The sequence below is a fragment of the Triticum urartu genome, chromosome 6A (genome assembly GCF_056163025.1).
Source record: "Triticum urartu cultivar PI428250 chromosome 6A, HENAU_Tu73, whole genome shotgun sequence".
NCBI classification, from domain to species: domain Eukaryota; kingdom Viridiplantae; phylum Streptophyta; class Magnoliopsida; order Poales; family Poaceae; genus Triticum; species Triticum urartu.
In genome coordinates this window covers 607,013,862-607,036,530 of record NC_141878.1, presented here as the reverse complement: position 1 = coordinate 607,036,530, position 22,669 = coordinate 607,013,862, and the positions used below count along the sequence as shown (strand labels likewise).

Below are 22,669 nucleotides of genomic sequence, written 5' to 3'. Positions count from 1 at the left end.
GAGGGATCGAACGACGATATTCGAAACCTCAAGTTCCTCATCCTCTACTTTCAGGAGATGTTGGGCCTCACGATCAACTTCGCCAAGAGCAAGGTGATGGTCCTGGGATACTCCCAGGCGGAGGCTTAGCGGATCGCCAATCGCTTGAATTGTCGATTGGGATCCTTCCCGACCACTTACCTTGGCATGCCGATTAGTGACACGCGGCTACTGGAGAAGACTTTCGCCCAATAGTCGCCAAACTCCAACCTAGGTTGGAACCTTGGCAGGGGAGATGGCTATCTAAAGTCGCTTAAGTCATTTTGATGAACTCCTCCCTCATTAGTCTTTTGATGTACATAATGGGATTCTATAGTCTACATGAATCCCTTCATCATGAGGTCACCAAACTCCTATCTAGATTCTTCTGGGCGGGAGAGAACAATAAACAGAAGTACCACATGGTGAAGTGGTCCGAGATCTGCAAGCCTAAGGACCAGGGCGGCCTGGGAGTCATTTCATCCAAAGGGATGAATATTTCCCTCCTCTCCAAATGGCTCTGGCGTATTCAGACCGATACGGGAGGCCTGTGGCTCGAGATTATCCGCGCGAAGTATCTCTGCGGGCAGCCATTGGCATTCGCTCCCAGATCTGTAGGATCCCAATTCTGGCAATCAGTGATCCGGCTGATGCCGGTCTTGCGCATAGGGACCTCTATTAAAGTTGGTTCCGGGTCCGGCACATTATTCTGGCTCGATCGGTGGGCGGGGCCTCGCCCATTTGCGGAACGCTTCTACGCGTTATTCTCGATTTGTGTCCGACCACAACTCTCTGTAGTTGTGGCCTTAGCTGACTTGGGTGCCATTGCCTTTCGCCATACCTTCGGGGCGGTTGAGCTCGAGCAATGAGACGAAATGCTCGAATGTATCGCCCTCCATCCCCCTCCCTTGAGCCCGACTCGCTGTCTTGGCACCTGGAGCCAAATGGCAGATTCTCGACTAGGTCCCTTTACCAGGCGATCGTTCCCACCCCTGGCCCGGTGGAACTATCGGTGATCTGGGAGATAAAACTCCCATTGAAGATACGCATCTTTCTCTGGCAATGGGCCCGAGGCCGCCTCCCGTCGGGGGAGTAGGTTAGCAAACGTAACAGCCCTGGGATGGCCTCTGTCTCATTTGTTTGGTCCAGGAAGACTGTAACCACATCTTCCTCCGGTGCCCTGTAGCGCAGTTTCTATGGAGCTGCTTCTGGGAGGTCATTGGCCGGAATTGGTGCCATGACAACCTCCCTAGCCGCCCCCCAATTTGGGTGGCTTTGGGCACTCTTCCTTGGACCCTTTGGTGTTCCCGCAATAAACTAGTCATCGAGCGTATCATTCCATACCGTGTGATTGATGCAATCTATAAAAACGTGTGGCTTCTTACAGCTCTGGAGACCGCTTAGCAAGCGGTGCGACCATGGCGTCATCGACAACATTATGGCAGGTCTTCGTTTCGCGGCATTGGCTTTCGCTCCTCCGCCACCTCCACCGCTACCACCCTCGAGCCGGATTAGCTCTCTTTTTTAGACTTCTTTGGGGCTTGTTCCGCTGTGCCCCCAGCATGTCCGTTGCTTTATAATATAAAGCGGGGGAAACCCTTTTTCTTAAAAAACACTCATGCCTTCCTTCGCTTCTGCCACGGATTATTAAAACAGAAATTTCCACCTCTGTTTTACCAAAAATAAATAAATAAAGCTGCCTACATATTTGCGTGGAACATATATATCCATACAGGAATGAAATGGAATTGCCACAAAGCATATATCACTCAACTTATATACCGTCCATCCCAATCCCATGGAGGGACACTATTGTAAACAGAGAGTACGTGTTACTTCTGATTCGAAGCAATAAGCTTGGCAATGAGGTCGCTCAAAACAAAGGGTAGGTCTTAACTATATGTTCCCAGCCCTTAGTCGCCATTAACGTTTGCAAACACGAGGGAGATTGGGCTCGGATAAACTTCAAGCACGCCTCCTTCAGTCCACAGCAATGGTGCTGCTCGGCTAGAACCAGGGTGGACGCCACCGAGCTCACACTTATGTTGTGAGACAACTGCTTTTCACATATGAACTTGAGTCGTTGGATATCATATTTGTCTGCTGCTACCAACAAATCTTTCAGCCATTGCAGCCGCGTCTCATCATCTTCTTGTCCATGTTTCACAACTTCTGTTTCATCCTCCTTCTTCTCAGGGAACAAGTCTGTGTAGATGAAGGTAAGCAAAGCCCTGAATACTTTTGCTTCAATGTCTTCGATATGTATGGTGGTGGACGTATCGGTGCCCTCCTTCATGGGGTCAAAGAGTTGTGCCATGAAGACTTTAGACCTGGTTGCAAGCAGACACCGGTGTGCGGCGAACATCTCGCCGCTAACCTCGAATGTCACATCCGCGCCAAGCTTGATTTCAAGGAGATCGTCAAAATGATGGAATATGTCGGGTAGGCGCACGGCGGTGCCACGGCCACCGGCATCATCATCCTCTGTGTTGTAGACCATGATATCACACCTGGCGGTGAAAGAATCGGCCTCCAGATCCGTTTATCGTTCAAGAACGTCCTTTTTCATAAACCTGTCGTAGCCATAAGAAGAACCACCGGAAGGGAAGCTGCATGTTTCAGCATGACAAAAATAGACTGGGTTTTGCTTCTCAACCTGGTCGATGAGACTGAAACCAAACTTGGCTTCCACAGGCTTCTTGCCATCGTCGTCTTCATCAAGGAAAACATAGAGGGAAACAAAGTCGGCGCAATCCGAGCTCTTGCCGTTGGGGTAGTACTTGATATGCCAAATATAGCCTCCTACCTCAAATTGGCGAGAGGCGATGCCTTGACCAGTGGGTGTCAATTTCTTGGTGCGCGAGTAGTTTTCGACGACAACCACATGGTACCCGCAGTCGGAGTTGGATTCAACGTAGGTCATGGTGGAGTCGGAGTCGGAGTTGGATTCATCCACGAGCTCTTGATTCGTGTATCAAAATTCCGTGCTTTCGTGGATTTTTCATTCATGTATCAAAATTTCCCATCAAAACTTGCCTACATTTTGTGCATGTATCAAATTAGATAATTAACGGCCGAGTTTACCTATTATGATGTAATTGAATGGAATTGTGACCAAGCAGCATCCCGGCCTCAATGCTGTTAAAGCTTCAGCATGAATGAACTATGTTTCTTTTATTCCATATACAGCGCCAACTGGATCCTGACTAAAATGCAGCCACAAAGAATGATTTCTTGGTCTATTTTTAGCAAGTGTATGTATGATTTTAGACTACAGATCGAGCATCTATGAATTTTCAGAGTGTGCGCTGATGTTGGTTGTGTGCATCTTAACTATCACAGACTGGGTGTTTACTCATTTTGTTTTGTATCTACTTGATGCTTCATTCTGAGTTAATAAAATCGCCCTTTTTCAAACGGAAATAAACTTGCCTACTTTTGCTTCCACCATTGTGTACACCTGAATTTTCAGACCATATATATTCCAGGAAGAGACGGATTTTCCTAATTTAGCATACATTCTACTTCAATAAAAGGGTTACATGACAGGGAAGACACCAAAGCAATAATAAGAGACAACACACAGAGTAATATATGAGGATAAAAAAAACTAGTTGTGAATGTTACAGATTGCTGTAATACGTAGTTTGACGCCTGACCGAATATTCCATGAAGAGATAATTTGTCCATATGTTGGATTTTTTTTCCGATTCCGCATATAGGAAAATTTTACATGACGGGAAAATTGAAAGCAAGACACTGCGACCTCTCTAGAGTATCATTTGCATAAGGGGATCACTTCAGGAACAAGTGTGGAACATGTGTACCATATAGGAGAGTGTTACTTTTGTCGGTTCGAAGCAAGCTTGACAAAGAGCTCCTTCAAAACAGAGGGATAGGTCGAAACTACATGATCCCAGCCATCGGTCGTCGTTACTGTTTGTAAGCATGAGGGGGACTGGACTTGGATAAACTTCAAGCATGCCTCCTTCAATCCGTGGCAGTGGTGCTGCTCGGCTAGAGCAAGAGTGGACATCACCGAGCTCACACCTATGCTGTCAGACAATTGCCTTTCTGATATGCACTTGAGCCGTCGAAGATCGTACCTATCTGCCGCCACAAACAAGTCCTGGATCCATTGAATCCACATTTCATCCTCTGTTGCTTCCTCTTTTTGTCCTCCTTCTAAAACCTGTGACACTTCTTCCTCCTCCATGTCGTCCTTCTCTATCGCAGTGAACGAGTCTGACAGCATAGGTGTCAGCTCTATTGTTTCCTCTTTTTGTCCTCCTTCCAAAACCTGTGACACTTCTTCCTCCTCCATGTCGTCCTTCTCTATCTCAGGGAATGAGTCTGTGTAGATGAATCTAAGCAATGCTCTAAACACATTTGCTCTCATGTCTTTGATATGTATGACACCGGACGTTGTAGTGCCCCCCTTCCTGGGACCAAAGAGTTGTGCCATGAAGACTTTGGACCGGGCTGCAAGCACACAACGATGTGCGGTGAAAGTCTCGCCACTAACCTCGAATGTCACATCAGCACCCACCTTGGTTTGAAGGAGAGTATGAAAATGCTGGTCTATGTCAGAGAGGAGCACCTTGGTGTCGTGACCACTGGCATCCTCGGTGTTGGGATCCTTGCAAACCATTATGTCACACCGGATGGTGAAAGAATCGCCCTTTAGATGCGCGGATCGTTCAAGGGCATCTTTTCTAAGAAACTTCCTGGTGCCCCAGGAATCACTGTCGTCGTCGGCGAACCTGCAGGCTTGATTGGTTGCACGAATGTACATTGGCATCTGCTCCTCAACTTGATCGATGAAACTAAAACTGAACCTGGCATCCACTGGTTTGTCGTCTTGACGGAAAAGGGATACATAGAGACAGATGAAGTCGGCGCAGTTCGGGTTCTCGCCATTAGGGAAGTACTCAAGGAACCAAGCATGGCCTCCTACCACAAAAGCACCAGAGCTGATGCAAACGGCGACGGGTGTGTCTTCTTTGGTACGCGAGTAGCCATTGACCATAAGGAGGTGGTAGCCGTTGTTCGTGCCGGCGTCGACGGCCCATGTGTTGCAAGAGCACCCCTCATGGCCTTGGACGATGGATACACCGGTGAAGGAAGACATGACGAACCTACCACTGTCAGTGTCGTAGTCACCGCCGATCCCCTAACTGTGCGCCAAGGTTGCGCGTCGCAGGAAACAGAGGGATTGATTGGTTGTCTCGCATATAAACATGGCCGGCCGGCCGGATCGTGTCCTACTCCAAATCCAAATCTGTAAGACACGGCAACACTTGCCTTATTGTTATTGGGTACGGCAAGCTGCCAAATCCAGCACGCTAATTAATTATATACAAACTCTAATGGTAATTAAGATTTATTGAATAAAATACCGTCGATCAAAATTTCCCATCCCAGCAAAACTTGCCTGCATTCTGTGTGGAACATGTGCGTATGTGTCAAATCAGATTAAATTATTATTAATGGCCAAGTTTTTTTTTTGAGGGGAATGCCATCATGGCGGTTTATATTTCATGTGAAAACAGGGCTACATCGTTTGAGAGTACATCAAGCAGAAAGTCCGAAGCCTCGGTCTGCCACACAATAGTTCTCGAAGGCTCCGACTTTGTAGCCAACAAATCAGCCGCCATATTGGACTCCCTAGGACAATGACAGAACTTAACAGAAATAAAATTACGACATAAAAAAGCACACTCTTCATAGATGGCTGCAGCTGGACCTAACGAATTTCCTCCATGTTGCATGGTGTCAATCACCTCCATGCAATCAGCTTGGATCTCCACCTTATTGCATCCAACATTGTTCGCCAGAATCAGCCCGTCCTTGAGGCCTCTAGCCTCTGCTGTTGCTGTGTCCTCAGCAAAAGGGATATTGCTCGCCAACGCCGCAATGAACGCTCCCATGGAGTCTCTAATAATGGACCCCGTTCCACCAGTGCCGCTATCTGCATCGAAGGAAGCATCGACATTTAGACTGACGAAACCTTTGGGTGGTCTAGTCCAACCATGCCGCTGGATCCACCTCGCACCTTGCTTCCTTGATCTCATGAAGTTCTTTGTCAGAGTGACAATAGCTTGGGCCGAACGAGCCGGCTCCCGCATGGCCTCACCATGGGTGAAGCACCGGCGTTCCCACCATATATACCACAGGGCCACCACCACCAGCTCCTTCCTGGACACGCCCGGGAGTGCCGGGACGGCGGCATTGGGCATCAACGGCAAATCTCCTAGGACCGACGAGCCCTCCGACTCAGCTTCACATAGCTCATTTATAATAGAGTTCAAACCAAGCTTTGCCCAAATTTCTTGGACCTGTTGCATCTGAAAAACGAATGGCGAACACTCTCGCAGTCTGATTCACAAATTGGGCAGTCCAATGTTGTGATCATATGTCGGTTTGCCAACACACCCGACACGGAATTGCACCATACAGGGCTCGCCATACATGCACTTTAATTTTAGCCGGTACTCGAAGCTTCCATAGAATGCGCCAAACTGGACTAGTACTTGAGGACAATACCGAATTTGTTTGTCTCAACTTCCGTCCTGATCCCACTCCACGTGATAAGCCGTCTTGACCGAGAAAATTCCAGTTTTGTTGTAGTGCCATGAAACAAAGTCCTCCATCATCCCCGTAGCCAGGGGTGTATTCAAAATACGATTTGCATCAATGGGCCAGAATATATGTCTGATAAGTTGCTCATCCCAACACCCATTGTCCACGTCAATCAGTTCAGACACTTTCGTGAGTATGATATTACCTCGTGGAGTCATTACCTTCCTGTTTGGGCTGCTAGATACCCATGGATCACTCCGAATGCTTATTTGTGTGCCATCTCCCACTCTTCATATATATCCTTTTTTGAAAGTCTGAACACCACTCCGCAAGCTCTGCCACGTATAAGAACTGCCTTTCTTGAGGGAACAATTCAGTAAATTGTCGTCCGGGAAATACTTTGCCCTCAATACTCTGGCACACAAAGAGTCTGGTTCTGCTAGCAGTCTCCAGCACTGTTTAGCTAGGAGAGCCAGGTTGAAACAGTGTACATCTCTGAAACCCATACCTCCGTTGCTCTTTGGCACACACATCTTCCACCACGCGAACCAGTGCATGTGCTTCTTCTCATCCTCATCTCCCCACCAGTACTGTGACATAGCGGTTGTTATCGCATTGCAAATTTGTTTTGGTAGTTTAAAGACTAGCATGGCATATGAAGGAATGGCTTGAATAACAGCTTTCAACAACACTTCTTTCCCTCCAAAGGAGAGCTTCTTCTCCTTCCATCCTCTGATCCTATTCAACATTCTATCAACAATATATATGTTGGAAACAGTCAGTTCTCTCCACCCCAACAATCGGGGGCAGCCCCAAATACTTGTCTGTAATTGCCTCGGCCATAATGTTCAATGTGGTACAAACCTCAGCCCGCACTTCCACCGATGTACAAGGGCTAAAGAAAATGCTCGATTTAGCGTCGCTCACCAGTTGCCCCGAGGTAGCACAATAATCATCAAGAGCGCGACGAAGGCTGGCGGCATTGCTTGCATCTGCTCGCATCATAATGAGGGAGTCGTCCACAAAGAGAAAATGAGAAACGGCCGGGGCATCCCGGCATACTCTCACCCCTATCAAATTACCCATCTCCTCCTCATGAATGAGCAAACTAGAGAGGCCCTCCGCACAAATTAAAAAAAGATAAGGTGATAGCGGGTCTCCTTGGCGGAGGCCTCGAGTTGGAACAAAGAAATCTGTGAGAGACTTATTAAACGAACTTGATACTTTACTGACCGTACACACTCCATAATGAGTGACACCCAATCTGATGTGAATCCCATCCGAAGCATGATTCTCTCGAGAAACACCCACTCGACCCTGCATAGGCCTTGTGCATGTCAAGTTTTACCGCACATATTCCGAACTTCCCGGCTCTCTTCCTCTTGATAGCATGATAAGTCTCAAAAGCAACTAAAAAGTTGTCCATAATCAAGCGCCCGGGGACAAAAGCGCTTTGATTAGGTGAAATAAGCTCCGGCAACATATTTTTTAGCCTATTGGCTAGCAGTTTCGAAATCACCTTATAAACCACATTGCAAAGACTTATCGGACGGAACTGTGTGATTACCGCCGGATTTTCCATCTTTGGGATAAGAACAATTGTAGTGTTGTTCCATCCTTTCGGTATCTTCCTATTATTAACTGCCATCAACACTTCGTCAATCAAATCCTCGCCAATTATGTGCCAGAACCTTTTATAGAACACCGCATGCAGTCCATCAGGCCCCGGTGCTTTAAGATCACCAATGTTATACAGTGCTCTCTTTACTTCATCCCTGGAATAGGGTCTCATTAGTTCCTCATTCATCGCATCAGAGACCCTAGGCTTTACCTTGTCCAAAACAGTTTGGTCCGGTTCTTGCACATCCGAGGAAAAAAAGTCCCTCAAAATAGTGCGCCACATGGCCCTTAAGTTGGTTCTCCTCCTCAATCCAGTCCCCAGACTCTCCTTTCAATTTCTTGATAATTTTCTTCTTGCGTCTCCCAGTGGCTGCACGATGAAAGAAATCTGTGTTTTGATCACCCCGACAAAGCCAATCAACACGTCCTCTCTGCATCCAGTATATCTCCTCTTGTTCAAGTAGATTTTCAATCTGCATGTGTAGGTCGTGTTGCCGAGCTACTGCCTCGCCCGTCAACGGCCCGACAACACATCATTTAACTCTTTCTGGAGTTTCCTCAACCGGATTCTAGGACCCTTTAGTGTCTCCTTATCCCAAGTGTGCAAAGTAGCATGAATATCCCCTGTCACTTGAGAGTAAGGCTCGGTCCCTCTGACTTTTGCACGATCCCAGGCAGCTTGAACTATCACCTCCACATCCTCCTCCGCAAGCCACCTAGCTTCGAATTTCCTCGGTCCCGGCGGACCCCTTGGCTGTAATCCTAGCTGAAAGTCAGTATCAATTAGGATCGGCCGGTGATCTGATTTATTAAACGGTTCGTTCACAACACCATATGCTAGGAAAAGATCAGCACAAGAGCTACTTGAAACTGCTCTGTCAAGTTGCTCTCGTATTCGACCTCTACGCCAGCTGAAAATGTCGCCCGAGTAACCAAGGTCATCGAGCCCGCAGTCGCTCAGGGCACTGCTAAAAGCCTGCATACATCGCTGAGGGCGTGCAGCCCCTCCTTCCTTCTCACGAGCTTGCAAAATTTCATTAAAATCCCCTGCCACTAACCATGGCAGATTAGTCGTCGCGTGCAAACCTCGCAAATATTCCCACGAAAGATGCTTTCGGTCACTACTTGGCTCGCCGTAGAAGCCTGTGAAGCGCCATTCCGCTGCTGTCGTCTCCTTAAAGCGTATATCTATGTAATTTGAATGAACAGCCCTAGATGAGACTCTCAGGCTAGTTTGCCAAAGCATGATCAGTCCTCCACTTCTGCCGTCACTTTCCGAAACTTCCATCTCGTCAAAACCTAACCTCCTTCTCAATTTCCCTGCCTTAGCCATGTCCAGGTGTGTTTCAGACAGGAACAACACATCTGGTTAGAACTAGTATGCTGGAATTGTTTGTCTCCTGATGAATGAACTAGTATAATAGCACCAGCTCCTGAAACAACTGGCTAGAACGAACGAACGAATAAATAAAATGCGTCTCCAATAATTTCTTGGTCTATTTCTAGCAAGTGTATGTGTGATTTTAGACTACAGATCGAGCATCTATGAATTTTCAGTTTGTATTCCCAGATCCTCCTCTTCGCACCCACACGGCCAGTCATCATCAAGCCACTAAAATCAACAAGGTTTTGCTTCGTTAGTCGCGGATTATCAACGTTTTAAATTACCTGGATGAAGACGCAACCAACAGCATCAAGGAATCATTCTCTCCCATTGGAGGCACACATGGTGAGGGCTCAAGGTGTCAGTTAAGAAATGCTTCAGCGAGCATCGCCATGTTGAGTGAATTGCAGTTTCACGGCAATATTTGCAAGGCTACCTATATGATATCCGTAGCCAGAGCAAAGATTCAAAATTCCTATACAACTGGGTAATTCTAGCCAGCGTCAACAAGCAGCAAACCTCACACTTGATGAAGGCTCAAGGTTGTGCAACATATATTGTCAGGTGCATCTGCAGCATCAGGATATTGCCACTGCCTTTGAACAGAGCATCAACTTGGGTAGTGAATGCCAGAAAAAATAAATGGGTCTTTGTGAGTAGCAACACAAGGACTCACAAAGAGATGTTTGTTAAAATACGCGTATGCTTGTACTGACTCTCCCAGAACATGCAAACAGATAAGAGTGATGATTCACACCACCTGGTTTCCTGCAAACTGACATTAATCGACAACAATGCGCTCAAAGCTCAGTTAGTTTCATACCTATCTTAGGAAGAGTATAGCTCCAAGTAAATTGACCTAAAGATATTTATATTACATAAAGAAAAGTATAGCCCTTGTCGGTGCGCTCAAAGCTATCCCCAGCTTTTCATCGCAGAAAAATGACAGCAATCAACCATCTACGCTTCAAAATACACCAGAATGGATGCCATCTTTTCAGGTACAGAGCCCAAGATTTGACACTCTGGCTGCTCAAGACAACAAGAAATCCTGATGATCTTTTGTCTTGTCTACCAGCAGGTTCGTTCCCCAAAATACAGGTTCATAAAATGCCTTTCCATAAACATCTACATTATTCTTCTTGATTGACAACCACTAGAAAAGGGATCTACATGACAGCAAAGGCACAAAGCAACAATTTCTTGGTATGAGACAGCACAGAGAAATATATGAGGATTAAACGACAGCCAGTTAAGGAACTTGCATAATAATGCGATTTTGATGCTCACACCTGAATGTACATACGGACCACCCATTTCACAGAGACAATTTGGCCATATATAAGTGTTTTACATAAACATCTACATTACCTGATGAGAACAAAAGCAAGACGCACAGACTACCTACCATCTCTCCAGAGGATCCCATATATGCATAAGAGTGCCACTACAGGCCTAAGGAAGATGCATACCAGATATGTAGTGTTACTACTTGCACCGGTTCAAAGCAATCTTGGCAATGATCTCCTTCAAAACCGAGGGATAGGTTGAAACTACATGATCCCAGCCATTGGTTGCCATTACTTGTTGCAAGCAACCCTGATGTCACAGCGGATGGTGAAACAATCCCCCTTTAGATCTGATGACCGTTCGAGGGCGTCTCTTCTCAGAAACTTGTCGCTGCCCCAGGAAATAGCAGTGCTGGAGAAGCTGCAGGTCTTGTTGGCATCACGAATGAACATTGGATTGTGCTGCTCAACGTGGTCGATGAGACTAAAGCTGAACATGGCCTCCACGACCATGTCGAAAGGGTCGTCGTCGTCGTCGTCGTCGTCGAAGAGGAGGGTAACATAGAGAGAGATGAAGTCGGCGCAGTCCTTGTTTATGCCGTTGGGGTAGTAGTCGACGTACCAATCATGGCCTCCCACCGTGAAAAGATGAGTGCCGGTGGGTAGCTCCTCTTTGGTGCGCGAGTAGGCCCGGACCATGAGCAGGTGGTACCCTACCCACTGTCCGCGTCACCAGCGTAGATGGCCGACGTGTCGCAGGAGCTCTGCTTGCCGCCGTCGACGACAGACACACCGGTGAACATGGACATGAGAGACCTGCCAGTCACCATTGAAACCAACCCAAAGTTTCAGAGTTGGGGTATTTGAAAAGGATTGGTCCGGCTTTCTGTAGCCCAATCAATCATATTTGTGTCAGGGGTTGATGAAAGCTAAACCTTTCTTTATGCTGGAACTATTTACGCACCAAGCAACCTATTTACATAGTACAAATTTACATGGCATGGCAAACAAGAATCTCTCTGGTGCGAATTTGTTTGTATCTCAAACAAGTTAAGTTTCGAGTGAAGTGCACTGTAGGTTCCTAAACTATTCGAGGGGTGTCAACCAGGTCCTCGAACTATGAAAATCGACATGTGGGTCCTCGAACTATTGTAAGTGTCTCAGTCACGTCCAAAACCTGCCCGACCCAGTCTGACCTGCCGTTGACTGTTGCCACGTCGGACAGGGGTAACGGAGGTGGATGGATATTTACAAAAAAACACCTCGAATCGTTTCAGATCTCCATTCCCCAGTCCTTGCCTCTTCTTCTCCTTCTCTCCCGATCTCTCTCACGGCGATTTGGGGGCGGCAGCGCCATGGTCCGGAGCTGGAGCACGTCTGCGAGCTCTTCCTGGCCGCCTTCCTCTGACCCTGAGGCTGGTGCATCTCTCGCTCTACTTAAGTGCTGCACGTGCGGCTGGAGGCAAGTGATTCGTCTGGTTTCCAAATCTGAGAGGAATCCAGGACGGGTTTTCTTCAAATGCCCTAATCACAAGGTCACTTTCGTTGTTTGAGTTAGTCTTCACTTTCGAATCAATAAGATTTCTCAAATTTTCTGCTCTTTGTTTGCTTGATTTTTTTGTTTTGGCAGAGAGGGTCACATGGATCTTGTGACTGCTATCACTGGATAGATGAATATTTGGATCTTGTTTTGTGCCATGGTTATAATATTCCTGAAGAGGAGGTGGAGTACATTGCAATGATTTCCAAGCCCTATCTGGACAGGGAGATGACAACCAAAGGAACGAAGCCAAACATTCGTGCTAGTTTCATAGAGAAAGATAGCAGGGCAGAAAGTGTGGTCAAGAAGATTAGCAACATTCCTGGAAATCAGATGAGCCAGATTGCTGAAGATATCAAGCTTCAGTTGGATCTTGTTGTAGGCATAGGTTGGAAGATTCTGCTTGTTTGTACCATGATTCTCGCCGTGAACTTGTATGCTGTTGTAATGAAGTAGGAGCTGAAATGTGTTTTTAGTTGCCAAATGTGCAAGAAACATTGTCAGTGAACAATGTATGGTGCATGTAGCGATGACATGATGAAATATTTCCAAAATGTGCTTTGCAATATTCCCAGAATGTGTAAGCATGACAAATTTTGGCAAGCATTTCATCACATTTTTAACAAACACTATCATAACAGGTTGTTCACAAAAGACATACATAATTGGCATGAAATCAGTCATCATTAATTAGCTGAATGCATAACAAGTTTTGTCACAAAAGAGGAGTGCATCCAAAAGAGAGGGACAGTAGCATCTATCATAACAGGTTGTTCACAAAAGACACATATGCACTCCATACGCTATTACAAGGTGTGGATCAAAACCTACAGCCAAGACATGGGCATGAGCTCAGGTTTCCTTCAACACCTCAAGGAGCTTTTCTCTCTATGCATTAATCTTTAGGCATTTTCTTTGCCTTTGTTCTTCTGGCCTGTTTTGCTGCTTCAGTTACACCAACAGCAGCATCTGTTTGGGAGGCTTGAGTGGCTGCTCTAGGAGGCACAAAGGCTTGCCTAACAGCTGCTTTAGGAGTTGTCTTTTTCTTCTTAGTTTGTAGCTTTTTCTTCAAAAATTGTGTACTGGTTGTGCCCTGGGCACTGGCAGCTCATCTCTCCTCGATGCAATGAAAGAGCACTCAGGAAGTGGTCCTGGTGGTGCATCAGGTGTTACTTGAGATGCTTCAACCTACACAATTGACACCACGGATACATCCGTTTGAGCGACAAGTATTTCCGGACAGATAAATATGTAAACAACATTTCTTTGGAATAAATGCTAACCTCTTGGAATAATGTTGACAGCACAGAACATGTGTGTGAACTATCCTCACCAGGTATCTAATTTCAAATGTAAAACCATGTCAATTCATTGCATTTGGATACACTACAAGTAGGCATTCAAGCATGGTTAGTTCAGTACCTGTGTGATGGTCATCTCAGTCCATTGGGAGTCCTGTGCAGTAGGTGCTTGAAGCAAATTTCTTCTCACAGGTAGTTTTTCTAGTGCAGGCACTCTATCAGATGGATGTAGTACAGTGCATTTTCTTCTATTGTGTTCTGTGGAGTTGCAGACACTGCAATGCATTATTACTCCATGCTTGCTAAACCTAGTGCCTTCATCCTTCTCTGAAGGGTGAACTATTCTCTTCTTCTTTTTCCTGCCTGCCTTCTTCTCATACTTTGGAGGTTCTACCGGAGGACCATTTGTTTTCTGCCACTCAGCTGGATCTCTGCAAGGCATGATGACATGTCCATATGCCAGCCTGTATGCCTCAATACTATAGCAAGCAGCCACTTTGTCCTCTGGTTTAATTCTCTCAAACCTCAAACAAGCAATACTATGGCTACAAGGAATCCCTGTCAGCTGCCACCTTCTGCAACTACATTTGTTCTTGAGAATATCAACAACATATTCATTTTCACGGCTCATTACCTTGAACACGCCTTTGCCAGTAGGACATTCATGGCAACTTTTTGCCCATTCAATGTTTTTGTCAAGTTTTTTCTTGATCTTTGGGCATAATGGTAGTTGAGACCAGTCATCCTCACATTGCTTTCTATTTGTATACCATATTGTCATCAACTGCGCCTTGATCTTCCTCAACATGCTCAGAATTGGTAACTCCCTTGCATCAAGTATCCATTTGTTGAAGACCTCACAACTGTTGTTGAGGAGTAGATCACACTTAGGTAATTCTTCAAAAAATGCCCTACACCATGTGTTAGGGGCAAGGCCATCCAAATATGCCCATGCTTCTAGATTCATCTCCTTCATCTTCTCCATGTTCTTTTTCCATGTAGCCATATTGTTGCTTCTTGCTATTGCCCACAACTGGTTCTTCAATGTTTCACCCTTCCAATTGGCATGGAAGTTCTGGTATAAGTGTCGTACACAAATCCTATGCTCTGAATCAGGGAACATATCGTCCACAGCATTAATCAAGCCTTTCTGCCTATCACTCATGATTGTCCATGGTTTAGTGTTCTGAATTAACAGATCCTCTTTCAAGGTCTTGAGAAACCATGTCCAGGTGATGGTGTTTTCAACCTCAACTACTGCAATGGCTATTGGAATGATGCAGTCATTGGGATCAACTCCTATGGCTGTTAGAAGTATTCCTCCATGCTTTGTCTTAAGGTGGCAACCATCCAGACAAATTACTGGCCTACATCCTTGCAGAAAACCCTTCTTACATGCATCTATAGACATGTACAATTTGTCAAAAAGAACACCATTTTTCAGTTTCAAATAGAATGTGCTACCAGGATTTTGTGTTCTCAGCTCTTCTGCAAAATCCCACAACATATTGTACTGTTTTTGCTCATCTCCTCTAATCTTTCGGATTGCTTCTCTCTTTGCTCTAGCAAGCTTGCTCTTGGTGGCTGCCATATTGTAATCCTCTTGCACATTACTTCCCAGGGTTCTCAATGAAATTGATTCATCTGTCCTCACCTTCTCAACATACTTCTTTGCTATGTAACTAGCAGTGAATTGCTTCACCTCCCACTCCCTACTGCAAGTGTGCTCATCTATGTATTTTTTCAGCATTATGCACTTTGTTCTGCTGTCCTTTGAGGCAAAGAACTCCCAGGGGCAACCTGGGACACGATGAGCTTTCACTCTAATTTTGTCGTTTTGTGGTGTCTTTATAGCTACCCTGTTCTTAACAGCATACTCTGCCAAAGCTGTCCTAACCTCTACAATTGATGAGAAGACCATTCCAACTTTGAACACAGGATTTTTCATGTCTTTAGGCCTAAAACTTTTGAACTTCAAACTGTTCTCACCTCCTTCTTCATCTGAATCTGGGAGGTCCAGCTCCTCCTCTTCTTCCACCAAATTCTTGCCCTTACTTGCATTTCCCTTTTCCTTTGAGCTTCCAATATCCTTGTCCTTGTCCTTGTCCTTGTCTTTGCTCTGCTCATCCTCCTCTGCATCTGCATCAACATACTTCTCATATAGGTTGTCATCATCTTTATCGAACTCATTATCGGAGTCCACAAACTCTGATCCACTACTACTGTCTTCACCCCCAGAACTGTCCTCTTCAACTTCTGGTTCAAACTGAGCCCTCCTCCTATTGCTTCTCCTCTCATATGTGAACTGATGCCCTGCATTACTGTTCCATGCCTCAGCCTCTCTCCTGTCAAAATTTCTCTGAAGTTTTGCTCTCTGTTTGGGGCTGATGACATTATCATAGAAGGGTGGAATATCCAGTGGCTTTCTCTTTGTAGGAGTAAAAACCTTAGGCAGCTCAGGGCCTCCAGTCATTGGAATGTCATTATCACTGAAGATTGATCTCTCCAGATCTTTATCATTCACATATAGCTCAAAAGTTTTGATCTTGCTGACCACAGACATCATATAATTTGTGTCAGCATCACACCCGAGCACTCGCAGACCATCAAACAATGATTTCCCTGGCAGCAACCAATACACTTCCAACCTTGTGACATCTGCAAAGCCACACTGCCTAACAAAATCTTCTATCCAAAGCAGAGACCATGTGTCCACTTCACAACAATCAAATGTGTCAATACGCTCATCTACATATGTCTTGTTTGGGTCGTCACCACAAAAGAACCCACTGTGATGAATCTCTACTGAAAAGAGGTCGTTGTTCGGTCCTACGTGCAAAGAGAGGGAATCAAGCATCAGGAAGCTGCACACAAACCTAACCCTAACCAATTCGGATCAAATCCTAACCCTAGTCACAAATCGATTGGGGGGACAGAGAGGAACATACCGTACTGTGGAGGAGGATCTCCAGGGAGCCGCCGTCTCCGTGCGGCCACACCAAATCTCCAGGGCGCCGCCGCCCCCAAATCGCCGTGAGAGAGATCGGGAGATAAGGAGAAGAAGAGGCAAGGACTGGGGAATGGAGATCTGAAATGATTCAGGGTGTTTTTTTGTAAATATCCATCCACCTCCGTTACCCCTGTCCGACGTGGCAACAGTCAACGGCAGGTCAGACTGGGTCGGGCAGGTTTTGGACGTGACTGAGACACTTACAATAGTTCGAGGACCCACATGTCGATTTTCATAGTTCGAGGACCTGGCCGGTTGACACCCCTCGAATAGTTTAGGGACCTACAGTGCACTTCACTCTTAAGTTTCAGTTCCAGTTTATTGAGGCAGATAGTTTAGAGTGCCCAAGTTGTCAGTCTACTGAATTTAACTAAAACATCTACTATCAATTTTCACTCTGGTGCGAATTTAGAGTGCAGAAGCCTCTGATTTCCAGAATCATCAGGACATGTCTCTAGTGAATTTTGGGCGCTCATCTCAACAGTCATAGAAGAATTGATGGCATTTTGGACTGATGATGCCATTTTCATGATTGTTTGGACGAAATTGGGGCTCCTTAATTCGAAATTGGAGTAAAAGAAAGGTTTCAGAATTGGGGACGAACCTGGAATTGCGCCGGCGGGAGCACAGAGCAGGAAGTTGCTCCTCGCCGCACGCGCCGACGTCGGTCCTCCCCTCCCCTCCTCAGAAAGAGAGCCGCACCGCCGTGGCTCCTCCACTCCTCAGAAAGAGAGACGGAGATGGAGGGCCAAAATCACTATTCTGACCTTGTTTAGAAACTATGACACAAAATGAACTCTGAACGAAATTATTTCATAATCCTTTTCGCAACGCCATAGACCGTGGCGTTTCTCCTCCACATAAAAACGTCGAGCTAGCTAGCGTTTCTGCTCCATATGAAAACGCCGAGCTAGCTCACGTTGCTGCCCAGGCTGAAACTGGCATCGATTGCCGACGTGGTACGTTGGAAACGCCAAGGCCGCCGGCGTTTCCAGCTTGTCTACAAACGCCAAGGGGCATGGCGTTTCTGACCTTGATACAGTGGCCGCACGCAGCGGCGGGAGAGGCCCATGCCGGGCTGTGGAAAACAGTCTCACGCTGCACATGCATGCTTGCCGCCAGGAATCATTGAGCATGTCCCTAGATCATGTTGTGAATAATGGTTACCTATTTTTACTTTACCACTACGTGCCATTGCATACTCCTATTTTTTTTTCACCAATACGTGCCATTGCATGCTCCTTTTTCTCTGCTTTGCATGCAACCCGTGCAAGCATGCATGTCTACCAATCTATAGCCTAGCCTGTAAGAAGTAGACTGTAGTGCAGCGCATTGTTAGCAGCCGTGCAAGCATGCATGTTCACCAGCCTACCACCTAGCCTACAAGGCGCATTATTTGCAGCGTGAGCGTCGGACTGTTTTCCATCGCCCGACATAGGCCTCTGCCGCCGCTGTATCAAGGCCGGAAACGCCATGCCTTTTGGCGTTTGAAGACAAGTTAGAAACGCCAATGGTCCTGGCGTTTCGAGCATGCCACGTCAGCGACTGACGCCAGCTTGGTCTCGGCAGCAACACGAGGTAGTTCGGCGTTTCTATGTGGAGCAGAAACGCGACCTTGTTCGGCGTTTCTATATTGAGCGGCAACGCCGCGGGCTGTGGCGTTGCTAAAAGGGTCGGATCGTGAAATACTTTCATGTCGAGTTCAGTTTGCGACAAAGATTACTCATAAGGTCAGAACAGTGATTTTGTCCGAGATGGAGTTGGCGCCGCCACTCCCACTCCGGCGTGCGGCTTGGGCCTGACTAGAGCTAGGGTTGCTAACTTACCACATTAGCTGGGCTTTCATTTTAGGGCCTTCACAGCCCACCCCCTCTCAAATAAAAGAAGAAGAATCGAGATGAAAATCGGAAAAATCGGATCGCATCAACCGCCTCGACAGCCGTTCGATGGTGTGCGGGACATCCATTATATCTTTACCCACGTCAAAAGTGCATCTCTGCCCGTTCTCAACATGGCTTGTGTTGCATTCGGGGCTTGCAACACGACAAGTGTTGTGTTTCGTGAAACTGTTTTCTAAGGTTCATCTAGAAAAAACTCATTGCCACATGCTCTTTGTGTCTACGCAACACATGGTCATGTTGCAATCTCTGGCTGAGCTCTCACACACGTGTCACATGTTTCACGCTGCCCCATTCTTTGCAACATGGTCCCTGTTGCAATCTTAGGCTGGACTCTCACAAACACATCACGTGCCTCGCATTGCCATATCCTTTGTGACATGCATGGGCCATCTTGCAATCCTGGGCAAAGCTCCCACACATGTGTCATCTGCAATATGGGTCATGTTTTAATCCCGAACTGAGGTCCCACACATGTGTCATTTGCGATGTGGGTCTTATTACAATCCTTAATACATGCCATGCACCTTGTGTTGTCTTCAGTCTCTGCAACATGGCACGCGTTTGTGGATTGTAACATGGGCCATGTTACAAAGCCTGACTTAGCTTCCAGGGGAACAAACATCGCGTGCGCGAGGTGGCGGATGGCCCAATGGAAATTAGTCGATCGAGTGCTAGTCTTTTCCTATTATTACGGTGGTTGTCCGCATCTAGCAATTTGGGTTAGCATTTTATCTTGTCCGCAACTAGATAGGAGGACGTCTCACCCCCTTAGTGAGGCACCACGCATCGCTGCTATTGGGTTGGCCTAGTAGCTTTGTTTTCTTTTCCTTTCTTATTTGCTTCTCGTTCATTCATTTTTTGTTTCCTTTTTGTTTTTAAACTTTTAGTTATAATTTTTTAATATCTCAAAACTTAATTTAATTAAAGTACTTAAAAACTTTAACGCAGTGTAAAAAAAATTGTGCCATTTTTAAAAATGTTTTACCATTCAAAAAATGTTCACCCCATTCAAAAAAAATAATGTTTTTTGAAAAAATATTTATACAGGGGAAAAAATATTCACCTATTTTTCCCAACAATGTATTATTAAAATAGTTGTCCATGACATTTAAAAAAACTTCAAACGTTTCAAAATATGTTATTAATATTTTTTTAAAATGATTTACAATTTAAAAAAATGTTTGTGTCACTTCAAAAATGTTCCATACCATTCAAAAAATGTTCTACATTTATTTGATAAATACTTAACATGTATTACGAAAATGTTCATAATGTATTCAAAATTTTGTCATGTATTTAAAAAATGTTCAATTTGTATCAAAAAAATGTTCACATCTACACAGAAAATGTACAAGATGTATAAAAAAGCAGGCATCTATTTAAAAAAAAGGGAAATAACAAGAAAATACAAAAAAGGAAAAAATAAAACCAAAGAACAGATAACGAAACAAAAAAAAATGGCATGGAAGGTTCTAAAACCGTCCTTAGATTTATGAAATAGTGTAATGTAAATAAGAAGTGCTTCAAGTCATTGCTATTTGACTTGGACCTTCTGAAAAAGTCAAGGTAAGGATAAACTAATGATAAACCTCTGAAGGAGTTTCCATATTGACCTTGGACACATAAGAGTTTAGGATACATGGCATGTGTTGCGATTGCAACATGGGCCATGTGACAAAGCCCGGCTGAGCTCCCATAGGGACATGTGTCATGCAATCGAGGCGGCGGATGGCACAATGGAAATCATTTGGTTAAGCGCTAACATTTCCTATTATTATGGCGGTTGTCAGGCGTCCGGTAAATTAGGGCAGCACTATCTTGCCTGCAACGAGACAGGAGGAGGTCTCGCATCAGTGAGGCACCTCGCATCGTTGTGTATTGGGCTGAATCAATAGCTTTTTTTCTTCTTTGCTACTCATTCCTTCTTTTTTTTCTTTAATTTTTTTAATATTTTTTGCTAGAATTCAACCCAACTATATGGAAGTGATAACGAACAAAAATAATAATCCAAAAAGCTCTCTTTTTTAGAAACATAATATAAGCATAGACATTTGAATACTACATGTACGCACACTCAACCATATGAATGCACATATACACACCTTATCTATATGAGAACCTTTGAAAGGTTTAAGACTTGAAATGTGGGAGGTCGTCACAATAGCCTAGCAGACAACCAAAACATCTTCTCCTGTTGAACGAACACCATCCAAAAACCTGGACTAAATACCAAAAATATACAAAACACATATGTGAAATCTAGGACTCAAACCCGGCGGGCTGTTCCACCACAAGGAACATAACCAACTAAGCAAACCTCACACTTCTTAAAAAAATACAATTTACTCGTAAAAGCTTGTGTTGTGATAAAGGACGTTTTATTGACTCTTAACGTTGCATCAAGGATATACAAGCACAATATGTTCACACACATGTCTTTTGCATAGTTAGCATGCACACACTTGACTCATTTATCTTTCTGGAAACCTCCAACCCATAATTTTGTCACACATCAAACCTTGACCAATTTATTTCTACTTTGTTCCTTGCACACCAGAGTAGCATCATATCAAATTAAATTCATCCAAAGCTTCAAGCCATGCATGATTAACATTCTAGACATTTTTTTTGTTTTTGAAGACCAATAACAAGATTTTTTGCATCTCCACCCACCATTGCCGCCATATGCCACTATAAAAGGTCCAAGTAGTTTGAGATGTAGACCAATTCGTAGCTATTTTGTTTCGCTAGAGTGGGGTGGGCTTCGAGACATTTCTACTATTCTTGGATCGATTTTTATCACATACTCACTTGGGCTTTTAGTTTTGTTGAGCATGGGTGCCTTGTTTGTGGTGTACCTCGCTTTTGTTCAATTTTCGTGAGTTCTGGAAAGGCTACCATTTCGGTGAGCTCATCTGAGATGCGAGACAAACAATCGGACTTGATTAGAATTTGCAAATAGGAATTGGAGGCATCCAGAAAGATTCACAACTCTAATCAACTTCGACCGTTTCTCTCGCATCTTAGATGAGCTCACCGAAATGGTAGCCTTTCCATAACTCACGAAAACTGAACAAAAGCGAGGTACACCATAAAGAAGGTAGGCAAGCTCAACAAAACTAAAACCCCGAGTGAGTATGTGATACAATCAATTCGAAACTACAAAACCAATAGAAATGCCTAGGCAGCCCACCCTACTCTCGCAGATCGAAATATCCATGAACTAGTCTAAATCTCAAACTCCTTGGACCTTTATAGTGACATATGGTGGTGGTGGTGGTTCGAGAGGGGTAATACTTTCGTTGTTGTTCTTGTAAATGAACACACGTGCGTGCCTTGCTTGTGAAGAGGGACACAAGCCCCATTTAAAGGTTAGGAGCAATGGGAAATAAATCCTCGAGTCGTCACCAATTGGTTGGGATTTGGTTTTGTTGGCATCAGTAGTTTATGTTGTCCCAATTTCTGTATTGTTTGTATCTTCAACCCTAGCCGCCGCAGACTCATCTCTCATTCATCAACAATGCATCCAAGACCATTTCCATTCCCGCTCCATCCACCACTATAGAAAAGAGGGACAAGATCAAGGGAAGACAATGAGGTTCCACCACCACGTGCATCGGCCCCATCTCCACCGTGTAGGCACCTCCACCAGCGCCGCCCTCATCATCACCACCGCCGGTGCCACCACCATCATATCATCGGCGCCGCCATCTCCGCCAACACCGCCATGCCTTCTACCTTCACCGATTCGATGACGCTTGTAACTTAACCCTCTCCTCTATGTATATGTATTGAACGCATATATAAAGACCTGGAGGCCCAGGTAGAAGTCCATGTCACAACAGTGTGTCCTACAAAGAAGATCACCAGCATCTCAACACACTACATCGCAAATTGAGGATAAAACCACTTATTAACCCACAAGCTCCCCTGCTAGGATTTTAGCTTCTTTTACCCATCAAATACTATTGTAATTTGCTTGGAGGTAAAAGATTCTGACTATGGAAATAATTAGACCTATTAG

The 22,669-nt window shown here is 45.2% G+C and overlaps 2 protein-coding genes and 2 pseudogenes across 8 annotated transcripts; all 4 read right to left on the bottom strand.

The window, feature by feature from the left end:
- Positions 1–1,850: 1,850 nt before the first annotated feature.
- LOC125517107 (BTB/POZ and MATH domain-containing protein 2-like) lies at positions 1,851–3,143 on the bottom strand (annotated as a pseudogene).
- Positions 3,144–3,859: 716 nt separating this feature from the next.
- On the bottom strand, positions 3,860–5,149 carry LOC125513191 (BTB/POZ and MATH domain-containing protein 2-like). 7 transcript variants are annotated; one of them, XM_087527537.1, is made up of 2 exons: positions 4,284–5,149; positions 3,860–4,178 (listed from the first exon to the last, which is right to left on the bottom strand). In XM_087527537.1, exons 1-2 carry the CDS (start codon positions 5,147–5,149, stop codon positions 3,860–3,862), a joined length of 1,185 nt encoding a protein of 394 aa, XP_087383663.1. The 7 variants fall into 7 exon arrangements, with proteins under 7 accessions (XP_087383663.1, XP_087383660.1, XP_048534179.1 ...); XM_087527534.1 differs by having other exon boundaries at positions 3,860–4,240; positions 4,319–5,149; XM_048678222.1 differs by having other exon boundaries at positions 3,860–4,210; positions 4,319–5,149.
- Positions 5,150–11,184: 6,035 nt separating this feature from the next.
- Positions 11,185–11,702, bottom strand: LOC147967248 (BTB/POZ and MATH domain-containing protein 3-like; annotated as a pseudogene).
- Positions 11,703–13,501: 1,799 nt separating this feature from the next.
- LOC147967247 (uncharacterized) lies at positions 13,502–17,816 on the bottom strand. Its single transcript, XM_087531075.1, has 5 exons — positions 17,777–17,816; positions 15,878–16,563; positions 13,856–15,835; positions 13,717–13,773; positions 13,502–13,621 (listed from the first exon to the last, which is right to left on the bottom strand). Exons 1-5 carry the CDS (start codon positions 17,814–17,816, stop codon positions 13,502–13,504), a joined length of 2,883 nt encoding a protein of 960 aa, XP_087387201.1.
- Positions 17,817–22,669: the final 4,853 nt, after the last annotated feature.

Bases quoted from the DNA above. Each gene is read 5' to 3' on its own strand.
- LOC125513191 (XM_087527534.1), bottom strand. From the start codon at position 5,149: ATGTCTTCCTTCACCGGTGTATCCATCGTCCAAGGCCATGAGGGGTGC. The intron at 4,241-4,318 runs GTTTTGGAAGGA...GCGATAGAGAAG, and splicing joins AGGAGGAAGAAGTGTCACAG to GACGACATGGAGGAGGAAGA.
- LOC147967247 (XM_087531075.1), bottom strand. From the start codon at position 17,816: ATGGGCCTCTCCCGCCGCTGCGTGCGGCCACTGTATCAAG. The intron at 15,836-15,877 runs GCAGATGCAGAG...GACAAGGACAAG, and splicing joins TATATGAGAAGTATGTTGAT to GACAAGGACAAGGATATTGG. The intron at 13,622-13,716 runs GTTAGCATTTAT...TCAATTGTGTAG, and splicing joins TGTCAACATTATTCCAAGAG to GTTGAAGCATCTCAAGTAAC.